Source organism: Moschus berezovskii, chromosome X (assembly GCF_049115385.1).
Source record: "Moschus berezovskii isolate FMDL1 chromosome X, NW_MosBer_1.0, whole genome shotgun sequence".
Classification (NCBI taxonomy): Eukaryota; Metazoa; Chordata; class Mammalia; order Artiodactyla; family Moschidae; genus Moschus; species Moschus berezovskii.
Genome location: NC_142488.1, coordinates 96,174,849 through 96,186,200, shown reverse-complemented (window position 1 = coordinate 96,186,200; position 11,352 = coordinate 96,174,849). Strand labels below are relative to the sequence as shown.

The 11,352-nt window shown below is 43.0% G+C and overlaps 1 protein-coding gene across 1 annotated transcript; it reads right to left on the bottom strand.

Annotated features, from left to right (window-relative positions):
- Positions 1-8,380: 8,380 nt before the first annotated feature.
- BEX4 (brain expressed X-linked 4) lies at positions 8,381-9,961 on the bottom strand. Its single transcript, XM_088833806.1, has 3 exons — positions 9,823-9,961; positions 9,312-9,389; positions 8,381-8,975 (listed from the first exon to the last, which is right to left on the bottom strand). The coding sequence occupies exon 3, from the start codon at positions 8,968-8,970 to the stop codon at positions 8,608-8,610; it is 363 nt and encodes a 120-aa protein (XP_088689932.1). The 5' UTR covers positions 8,971-8,975; positions 9,312-9,389; positions 9,823-9,961; the 3' UTR covers positions 8,381-8,607.
- Positions 9,962-11,352: the final 1,391 nt, after the last annotated feature.

The window sequence follows — 11,352 nt, the reverse complement described above, 5'->3', positions numbered from 1 at the left end:
CTAAGGTGCCACAAGTTGTATGGCCAAAAAAAAAAAAAAATTAGATCAGTGGGTCAAATGGATTGTGGATAATGGATGTGTTTGATAGCAAAGAGGCTGCAAAAAGGAATTTTTAGGGTGGTAGAACTCTTCTATATGTTATTATGGTGATTAATGTGCATATGCAAACCCATAAAACCATACACCACAGAGTGACTTTTACCTACGCTAGTGCTTCTAAACTGGGAGTGATTTTGCCCATAAGGGGATATTTAGGAGTACCTGCAGACATTTTTTGTTCTCACACTTGGGAACTTGGTGCTACTGGCACCCTAGTAGGTAGAGATTAGGAATATTGATAAACATCCAACAACTCACAGGACAACAATCCAAACAAAAGATGATCCAGCCCAAAATGTCAACAGTACCAAAGTTGAGAAAGCCTTCTACATGGAAATTTTAAAAATCAACTAGAATGTCAGGAGAATACAGGAAAGAGTACAGATGCATCTAACTGAATTACACATGTCTTAGTCTATTTGGGCTTCTATAATAAAACACCACAGGCTGGGTAGCTTATAAACAACAGAAATTTATTTCTCACATTTCTGGAGGTTGGAAGTCAAAGATCAAGGTGCCAGCATGATCGAGTTCTAATGAAGATTGTTTCCTGGGTTGTAGGTTGCTAGTCTCACTGTGTCCTCACATGGTGGAAAGGATTAGGTAGCTCTCTGGGGTCTCTTTTATAAGGACACTAATTCCATCCATGAAAAGTCTGCCTTCATGACTGAGTATCTCCTAATACAATCACATTGCACATTAACATTTCAACAAATTAACTTTGGGGAGACACAAACATTCAGACCATAGCAAAATGTATGAAATCACTTCCTTGAAGTGGATAGGGAATAATGGAGATGACCTAAGTAACTTTAAGAAACAACATTTGACGGGGTGGTAGTAGTGTTTAGTCACTAAGTCATGTCTGACTCTTTTGCAACCCCATGGACTGTAACCTTCCAGGCTCCTCTGTCCATGGGATTTCCCAGGCTAGAATACTGGAGAGAGTTGCCATTTTCTTCTCCACTGGATCGTCCCAACCCAGGGATTGAACCCACGTGCCCTTCATTGGCAGGTGAATTCTTTACCATTGAGCCACCAGGGAAACCCTTTGACTGGGTACTGCAAAGCAAAAGACAAAATTAACTGTATTCTAGTTGGTATATCCATTTCAGAGTGTAGTATAGCAGTTCATTACACGTATAGCCATACACTGCATGTGTATGAAGGTTAAACAAAGACGTTTATATTATATATTGTAGATAGTGGGAGCCAAGTTTCTCATGTCAGAGAAAGAAGTTGCAAAAAGGAAAGGATTTAGTGTCAGAGACATCAATATGAGCTCCTGTGTGTGTGTGTGTGTATGTGTGCATACACAATTAGTTCTGTCCACTGAGAGGGCCTAGACACAATGCTGCCCCATTAGCAATGAACACACAGATATTGGTTTCTAAATACCATTTTCTAATAAAAGGAACCATGAGTCCTTGCAGAAATAGTTGCTCCTAGGATCAGGGCCGGAGAAGGCAATGGCAAGCCACTCCAGTACTCTTGCCTAGAAAATCCCATGGATGGAGGAGCCTGGTAGGCTGCAGTCCGTGGGGTCGCTAAGGGTCGGACACGACTGAGCGACTTCACTTTCACTTTTCACTTTCACACATTGGAGAAGGAAATGGCAACCCACCTCCAGTGTTCTTGCCTGGAGAATCCCAGGGACGGGGGAGCCTGGTGGGCTTCCGTCTATGGGGTCGCACAGAGTCGGACACGACTGAAGTGACTTAGCAGCAGCAGCAGCAGCAGGATCAAGGCAGGGAAAGTACAAGATGAACCTGGAATGTCTTATAGTACTAGAAAGTAAAGAAGTATTTTGTAAAGAATATGCAAATGTATTTGTTTTCCTTTGCTGTGTAACAAATAACCATAAAAGTAGTGGCTTAAAACAGAAATCCAGGCGCGCTCAACTGGATTCCTTGCTTAAGGTCTCAGAATGCTGAAATTAGGGTGGCAGTAAGCTTGGACACCTATCTGAAGGTTCTGAGAAAGAACCTGCTGCTGGACTCATTCAGGTTGTTGGCTGAATTCAATTCATTCAGTTAGAGGACTGTGGTCCCTGTTTCCTTCCTGGTTGTTAACTGAGGTTTTATTTTTTTTTTTTTTTTCAGCTTCTAGAGACTCCTTATATTTCTTGGCTCTTGGTCACCTCCATTTTACAAACTCAGCAATGACAAATTGAATCAATTTCTTGCTTTGAATGTCCTCGACGTCCTTTCCTTTCTTTTCTGCCTTCCTCTTCTGCTACCAGCTAGAGAAGGTTCTATGCTTTAACAGCTCATGTGATTTTACTCAGCAGATCAGGATATTCCAGGATCATCTCCCACTCTCAAAGTCAACTGATTGAGTGTTAAATTATATCTGAAAAAAATCTTCTCACAGCAATACCAAGATTAGTATTTTATTGAATAACTAAAGGACAGGAATCTTGAGGGGAATATCTTTAAAATTCTGCCTAACACATTGGAAACATCAAAGGGACATGAGCCAATACCAAAGAGCTTCTAAAGGACAAAACTGGATCAATTTGAGAAAATCAGATGCTATTTGATTATATCACAAGGAATAAAACATCAAGGTAGCTCAGTGGTAAGGAATCTTCCTGCAATGCAGGAGATGTATGTTCAATCCCTGGGTCAGGAAGATCCCTGGAGAAGGAAATGGCAACTCAATCCATTATTCTTGCCTGGGAAATCCCATGGACAGAGGAGCCTGGCAGGCTACAGTCCATGGGGTCACAAAAGAGCCGGACATGACTTAGCAACTAAACAACAACAGCAATACTGATATAAATTAATGATTAAATAAATAAGGTAGGACTTACTTACAGAATAATTCCAAGTAATAAATGTAGAAGATATGAGGGACATAGAAAATCACCATTAGAACACCAAAGTAGTAATTTGATACAGGTAATACCCACTGATGAATGTTAAACCTAATGGGCAAAACTTTAAGGAAAATCGAGATTTTGCATAGCTTCAAAGTATCTCACCTCCAAATTTTAATTAATAATTGTGTTTCTTTTTATACTCACAAATTCTTTGGTACTTCTTCCTCCAAGAGGTGAAGCTTAACCCCCCCACCCCCATTCTATTGACTATAAACAGAACTAGATGACTGATTTCTAAGAAATAGAGTATGGAAATGGAGAAATAGAAATTTACAGAGGAAAAATTTAGCTAAGGGATGAAAGTAAACACCACCACCAATAAGTCATGTTGATATCATATAATTTATATGAATGATAAAAACAGCTATCAACTCTGTGGTCTTATTCCCCAAATCTCATAGTAATCCCAGTTATCATGAGAAAACATCAGACAAGTCCAAATTGAGGGCCATTGTACAAAACAGCTGATAAGTACTCTTCAAAAAGTGTTAAGGTTATTAAAAAAATAAAATAATGAACTGTCAGAGAATGTAGAAGAACGAGGAGACATGATGACTAAATACAAACGGTATCCTGGATTGAACCTTGGGGGTAAAAAGGACTTTGGGGAAAACTTGTTAACATTTGTATAATGTGTCTAGCTTAGTCAATCAGTTCAGTTCAGTTCAGTCGCTCAGTCGTGTCCGACTCTCCGCGACCCCATGAATCACAGCACGCCAGGCCTCCCTGTCCATCACCAACTCCCAGAGTTCACTCAAACTCATGTCCATTGAGTCGGTGATGCCATCCAGCCATCTCATCCTCTGTCGCCCCCTTCTCCTCCTGCCCCCAATCCTTCCCAGCATAAGAGTCTTTTCCAATGAGTCAACTCTTCGCACGTGGTGGCCAAAGTATTTCAGCTTTAACATCAGTCCTTCCAATGAATATTCAGGACTGATCTCCTTTAGAATGGACTGGTTGGATCTCCTTGCAGTCCAAGGGACTCTCAAGAGTCTTCTCCAGCACCACAGTTCAAAAGCATCAATTCTTCGGCGATCAGCTTTCTTCACAGTCCAACTCTCACATTCATACATGACCACTGGAAAAACCATAGCCTTGACTAGACGGACCCTTGTTGGCAGAGTAATGTCTCAGCTTTTTGTATGCTGTCTAGGTTGTTCATAGCTTTTCTTCCAAGGAGTAAGCGTCTTTTAATTTCATGGCTGCAATCAGCATCCACAGTGATTTTGGAGCCCCCAAAAATAAAGTCTGACACTGTTTCCACTGTTTCCCCATCTATTTCCCATGAAGTGATGGGACCAGATGCCATGATCTTAGTTTTCTGAATGTTGAGCTTCAAGCCAACTTTTTCACTCTCCTCTTTCACTTTCATCAAGAGGTTTTTTTAGTTCCTCTTCACTTTCTGCCATAAGGGTGGTGTCATCCGCATATCTGAGGTTATTGATATTTGTCCCAGCAATCTTGATTACAGCTTGTGCTTCCTCCAGCCCAGCATTTCTCATGATGTACTCTGCATATAAATTGACATACTCTTTTTCCTATTTGGAACCAGATTGTTGTTCCACGTCCAGTTCTAACTGTTGCTTCCTGATCTGCATATAGGTTTCTCAAGAGGCAGGTCAGGTGGTCTGGTATTCCCACCTCTTTCAGAAGGTGAATCTAAATGAAAGGTATACAGGAACTCTCCTTACTACCTTTGCAACTCTTCTGTAGATGTAAAATTATTCCAAAGTAGAAAGTTAAGAAAGGATTATTAGTTTACTTGGGCTTCCCTTGTGGTTCAGCTGGTAAAGAATCTGCCTACAATGTGGGAGACCTGGGTTCAATCCCTGGGTTGGGAAGATACCCTGGAGAAGGGAAAGGCTACCCACTCCAGTATTCTGGTCTGGAGAATTCCATGGACTGTATACCCCCATGGGGTTGCAAAGAGTCAGATATGACTGAGCGACTTTCACTTAATTCTTGTGAGATTTCACAAAGAAAGGAAGACAAAAAACCTTGTAGTCAATTTGCAAAATTTAATCAGAAGTCTCCCCTAAGTTTTTGATTTGCTATATACTATAAATCATACCTCATATCTCGAGGCATACCTCATTTTATTGTGCTTTGCTTTATTGTGGTTTTTACAAATAGAAAGTTTGTGGTAATCCTTCCTTGAGCAAAAAGTCTATTGGTGACATTTTTTTAAAAATTTATTTTATTGGAGGCAAATTACCTTACATTAATATATTGGTTGGTTTTGCCATACATTGACATGAATCCACCCCGGGTGTACATGTGTTCCCTTTCTTGAACCCCCCTCCCACCTCCCTCTTCCCCATATCCTCCCTCCAGGTCATCCCCTGCACCAGCCCCAAGCATCCTGTATCATGCGTCGAACCTGGACTGGTCACTTATGATAATATACATGCTACAATACCGTTCTCCCCAATCATCCCACCTTCACCCTCTCCCAGAGTCCCAAAGACTGTTCTATATGCCTATGTCTCTTTTGCAGTCTCGTATACAGGGTTAAGGTTACCATCTTTCTAAATTCCATATATTGGTGACATTTTTGAAAGAGCATTTGCTCACTTTGTGTTTCTGTGTTACATCTTGGTAATTTTTACAATATTTCAAACTTTTTATTGCTACTATGTTTGTTACAGTAATTCATGATGGATGATCTTTCATGTTTCTATTATAATTGTTTTGGTATTTTTTATCGATAAGGTATTTTTATATTCAGATATGTATTTTTTAGACATAATGCTATTGCACACTTAATAGACTGCAGTATAATATAAACATAATATTGTGACTTGCTACTTTGTGATATTCACTTTATTGCTATTCTGGAATTGAACTTGCAATATCTCTGAGGTATGCTTGTAGTGCTATTATAAACATTTGTGTACAGGTTTTGTGAACATGTTTTCAATTCTCTTGAGTATATACCTACAAGTGGAATTGCTAGGTCGAATGGTAGCTCTACATAGAACTTTTAGGAGGACTGCCACAATGCTTTCCACGGCATGTGCATGATTACACTTTTCCACCAGCAATGTTTGAAGGTTATATTTCTCCACATCCTTGCCAATACTTGGTACTGCTTTTTTTGTTCAAGGTGTCAGCAGGGCTGCATTCCTTACTGAGACTCCAGAGAAGATTACATTTCTCTACTTTTTGAGCCTCTCAAGCCTCCCCACATTCCTTGGTTCAGAAACCCTGTCCTCTATCTTTAAAGTTAACACCACCAAACTGAGTCGTGCTCATGTTACCACTTCTCTTTTTCTACTGTTTGCTTTTTTTTTTGGATAATAGCCTTGCTAGTGAATGCGAAGTGCTGGAGGGGCACATCCCCAGTGGTTCTGCTCTTCTCTAACCTTTCTGCAGATATTGGTCCTCCTGACTGATTTACTTCTGGACAAAATTCTGCCACTCACTTGGAAACATTTGGCCTAATGGCATCCTTTTCAGATCGCTATCAGAAAAGATCTCAATAGGTTATTTACATGAAGCTATACTCGACAAGTTGTGATGAATGTAGGAAACTTCCAAAAATGAAAACGACAGAGAAGGTATCCTATGTGAAAGACTCAAGAATTTTTAGCTTCTTTCAGTTTACAGAGACCCCAGGGGCTGGTTTAAGATGTTAGAAATACATCTTATAAGGTGACATTATTTCTTATATGTAAAACTAAAACAAGCTTCTCAAAGTAATAATTCTTAACACTACTTGTGGGTGATGAACAGATGCTTTTCTTTTTAAAAAATTGCTTGTTGTGACCCACAAAACTGACTTCAGGAGCTGTAATTTGCAGCAACTCTCACTATGAAGAACACTGGATTGAAGGATATTGGAGATTTCTTTCTGCTCTATTCTAAAAATTAACCAGCCTACATTGGAAAGACAAAAAATCAAAACACAGAAAAACAGCCTCAGTCTTGCTGAGTCTGGTCTTCTTCAGCTTGTTGTCAGTTAAAATAGTCAAATAGTCCCCATTTCCAGATGACAAAGTCCTACAGAAAAAGCCCCAAGTCAGACCCTCCCACCAAAATGTACAGCAGAAGGTAACCTTGGTGCTTGGCATCTCAACTCCAGTACCCTCATCTGCCATTGTCCCTACCCTTTCTATAATCAGTCTACTTTAAGGTCTTGTAGTTTTCTAATGCTTTTGCCCAGAATTCAGGAAGTATTCATCATGTTATTACACTTACTTTGTTTACACTTAATGTGACATGATACACATATGTGTTCATGAAATATACATAAAGCTTCCTTGGTGGCTCAGTTGATAAAGAATCTGCCTGCAATGCAGGAGACACAGGAGACACAGGTTTGATCCCTGGGTGGGGAAGATCCCCTGGAGAAGGAAATGGCAACCAGTATTCTTGCTTGGACAATGCCATGGACAGAGGAGCCTGGTGAGCTACAGTCCGTGTGGTCGCAGAATCAGACAGGACTAAGCAACTAACACTTCACTTTTCGGACAGGACTAAGCGACTAACACTTCACTTTCCAACATACACACATACAATAGTGGTCTCTAGTGATATACACTAGAATCACCTGGAAAGCTTACTAAAAACGGGATCATTTGGAGTTCCACTGTGGTTCTGGGCTTCCCTGGTGGCTCAGCTTGTAAAGAATCTGCCTGCAATGTGGGAGACCTGGCTTTGATCCCTGGGTTGGGAAGATCCCCTGGAGGAGGGCATGGCAACCCACTCCAATATTCTTGTCTGGAGAATCCTCATGGGCAGAGGAGCCTGTCAGGCTGCAGTCCATAAGGTCGCACTGTCACACAACTGAGAGACTAAGTAGCACTCTTGTTCTAAAGGATAGAAACCAAAGATCCCACATTCTCAAAGAGCTTCCCCCACTAAGGTATTTTTATGAAGATGATGGACTCACACTCCTTGAAAACAGTAGGACATGCAAGGAGATCGAACCAGTCAATCCTAAAGAAAATCAACCCTGAATATTCATTGGAAGGACTGGTGCTGAAGCTGAAGCTCCAATACTTTGGCCACCTGATGCAAAGAGCCAACTCATTGGAAAAGACCCTGATGAGAAAGATTGAGGGCAGGAGGAGAAGGGGACAACATAGCATGAGATGGTTGGATGGCATCACTGACTCAATGGACATGAGTTTGAGCAAACTCAGGGACATAGTGAAGGACAGGGAAGCCTGGCATGCTGCAGTTTATGGGATTGCAAAGAGTTGGACACAACTTAGTGACTAAACAACAACAATGCATTCTTAAACTTCTATCAGATATTGAATTATGAATATGATCCTTCCTGGTTGGTTGAGGACAAAAAATAACCAAAGACAATTGATATTTTTTATTTAGGGAGCTAGAAGGGAAAAGGTAACATTAACAAAAAATAAAACAATGTGTGTAAGAGGAAGATTGTTTTTAAAACTGCTTTATTAATTTCATATTATGAAAAGAATACTTTTTCTTATAACTGAATAAAATTGCCCTGCTGACAGAAAGTTATACAATGAGACAAAATAGTATTCAGTTAGAAACTGGTAAGTGGAAACACCAAAAGATTTACAGAAAAAGTAACTCACATAAAATACAAGCATGTAGAGCAGAGGCCACTTTATTAACCTCAAGAAAACTCTTAACATTCAAGGTATAAGGCAAAACTCATAATGATTGTCAGGTTCAGGAGTTTGGTAGGGCACATAATATCTCATCTGCTGCTTCTTAGTCTTTCTCTTGATTTCCATCATCTGCCCCATATGCTTTTCTACATTATTTCCCACTTCATTGTGATCAATACGCCTGTTGGGTATAGCCCATCGAAAATTAGGGACAAGTCGTCTAACCCATCCCAGCCTGATATTTCCTCCAGACTTCTGGACTTTGCCCTCTCCCAAGTCGTGTGATTCCTCTCCAGTCTTCAAAGGGGCCTGGTCCCTTCCTTCGTTTTCCTGTTGGGCATCTTCCATGTTGAAACTTTCTATTGCTTGTTCCTCTTTGGAAGCCATTGCTCCTAGGAGACAAAAGACGCAACAAGGGGCTATTTTCTGGGTGGAATGATCAGCACCGAGGACAGAGGCCCTACTACGCACCTCTCAAGATTTCCAGTCCCGGTGGTCAAAGGCTTTTCAAATTTTCCTTTTCCCACCAGAGAGGCCTCCTACGCCCTCTAGGGGGCCCCCAGTCCGAGCACTCCCTCCTCCCGCGCCCCAAGCCCCCCATTTTCACTGCGGATCCAGGCCCAGGTCTCTGCAGACACCAAAATGGAGGACGGGGTTGCAGGGAGCATTTGGAGTCTTAGGGTTTTCCCCACGTTCCCCCCCACCGCCAAACTGTCCCTCGCACCGACCTGGGCCTATCCTTGCTGTCTCCTGCTCCTCCCGATTCTTGCTGCAAGTGCGCCGCCGCAAGACTTCGACTCGCAGACCTGCAGAGGGTCGGGGTGGGGGCAGGGGGCTGCTGCAGCCGGGCGCTCGGCCCCTTCCCCCAGCCACCCCAACCCAGTGTGCCCCGGTCCCACGCTCGGCCGCCCCCTTCCCAGCCCCCAAACGCCGCGCCGACCAATATTTTCTAACCCGAGAAGAACGGGGGCGGGGCAGGGGTGTGGGAAAAGCTCGCTATGGTGCGAGAAGCAGGTGTTAGCAAGGGCCTGCCGCCTTAAGGCCTCCCGGCCCGTCCCCCACCTCAGCCCCCGGAGAGGCCTGCCGCTTTCAGCGGCCAAACGCCGGGTGTCGGGGCGGGAGCGGGGTGGCGTTAGAGCTGCAGTCTCCACTCCGAAGCAACGGACTCCCGAGGAGAGGTCCGCAGGTTGCGTCCGCTCACCCGCGCCACCTTTGAGGACCCTACTCCGGGTCCCTTACCTGCTCTGCTCGCTTCTCCTCCTCTTAGGGGTCGTCCCCGGCCCTCAGGGCCACCCGGAGCAGGTACCAAGAGGCGAGGAGGCGACCGCCGGGCCTGACGCGAAAGCAGGGCGTGCAAGCAAAACTAGGCACTGGCCGGTCACGTGGGGCTTGTGTCACCGCGGAAAGCCACGCCCTCGCACCGCCCTTCCTGCCCCTCGGGTCTCGCAGAGCCCGCGGTGGTGCACTCACACCTTCCGTTGCCCCTCACTCCTCACCGCCACCACCCGCCGCCCTGTGACACTTGTCCAGGAGCCGGCCGCAGAACCCTCCTTTCTTCACGTGTTCCTGGGCCTTTCTCTGCCGACCACCTAAGAGCAATATCTTCCCAGGGGCCGATAGCCATTCCCATTTCTCTTCTAAGGACTTGCCTTTTCCCTCCTCTGCACCCAGGATACACCCCTCCACCTGCGGGGATTTAGGCGCAGCATTTTAGGGGATGCTAAACCCCTCAGCACTGAAGATAATCACACTTTGAAGCAATATTCTAAAAAACAAAATTAATGCAAAAATATCTGTGATGAGCAAGGTGTCCCACCCACTTCAGTCCCAAGCTGTTATTCTCCTTATCATGATTGTCCACCGTTTTCTTATTTTCTCTGTACACAAATGCATGGGGGAGAGGGGAACAGGAAATGAGTCAAGGAGATGGTGTTGTTTCTACTTATTTTCACACCTTTTTGTTTTGTTCCTATTTTTGATTAAAAATTCCTTCTATTTATAGTTTACATTAACTTTATCTTTTATTATGGAAAATTTCAAACATATACAAAAGTAGAACAGTATAATGAAAGGCAATGTACTCATCACTGAGTGTACACAACAACTGAAAATGTATCAGGACAACTCATGGTCAATCTTATTTAATCTAGGTCCCCTTACCCACTTTCCACCCTTAGAGATATCACTTTGTGTACTTCTACAAGGACTCTTTCAATGACAACCATTATACCATTAACGTGTGCTTAAGTCACTTCAGTCGTGTCTGACTCTTTGCGACCCTATGGATCATAGCCTGCTAGGCTCATCTGTCCATGGTATTCTCCAGGCGTGAATACTGGAGTGTGTTGCCTTGCCCTCCTCCAGGGAATCTTCCTGACCCAGGGATGGAATCCATGTCTCCTTTGTCACCTGCGCTGCAGGTGGATTCTTTACCAATACGCCACTGGAGAAGCCCCTTGGCTATGACAATTTGATGGTACTGTGTCTTGGTGAGTGTATCCTGCTTTGTTTGTTGAGCTTCTTGGATGTGTGTATTCGTGATTTTCCTTGAATTTTAAAAGTTCTACCCATCATTTCTTCAAATAATCTTTCTTCCTTCTCTCTTTCTCTTTTTTCTTTCTGCTCCTGAGACTGAGTAATAGACTTATCTTAAAGTTCCCTGATTCCTTCTTCTGCCTGTTTACATTTGATGTTGAACCTTGATATTGAATTTTTCATTTCAGCTACTGTACTTTTCAGCTTCAGGATTTCTGTTGGTTCCTATTTATA

Bases quoted from the DNA above. Each gene is read 5' to 3' on its own strand.
- BEX4 (XM_088833806.1), bottom strand. From the start codon at position 8,970: ATGGCTTCCAAAGAGGAACAAGCAATAGAAAGTTTCAACATGGAAGAT.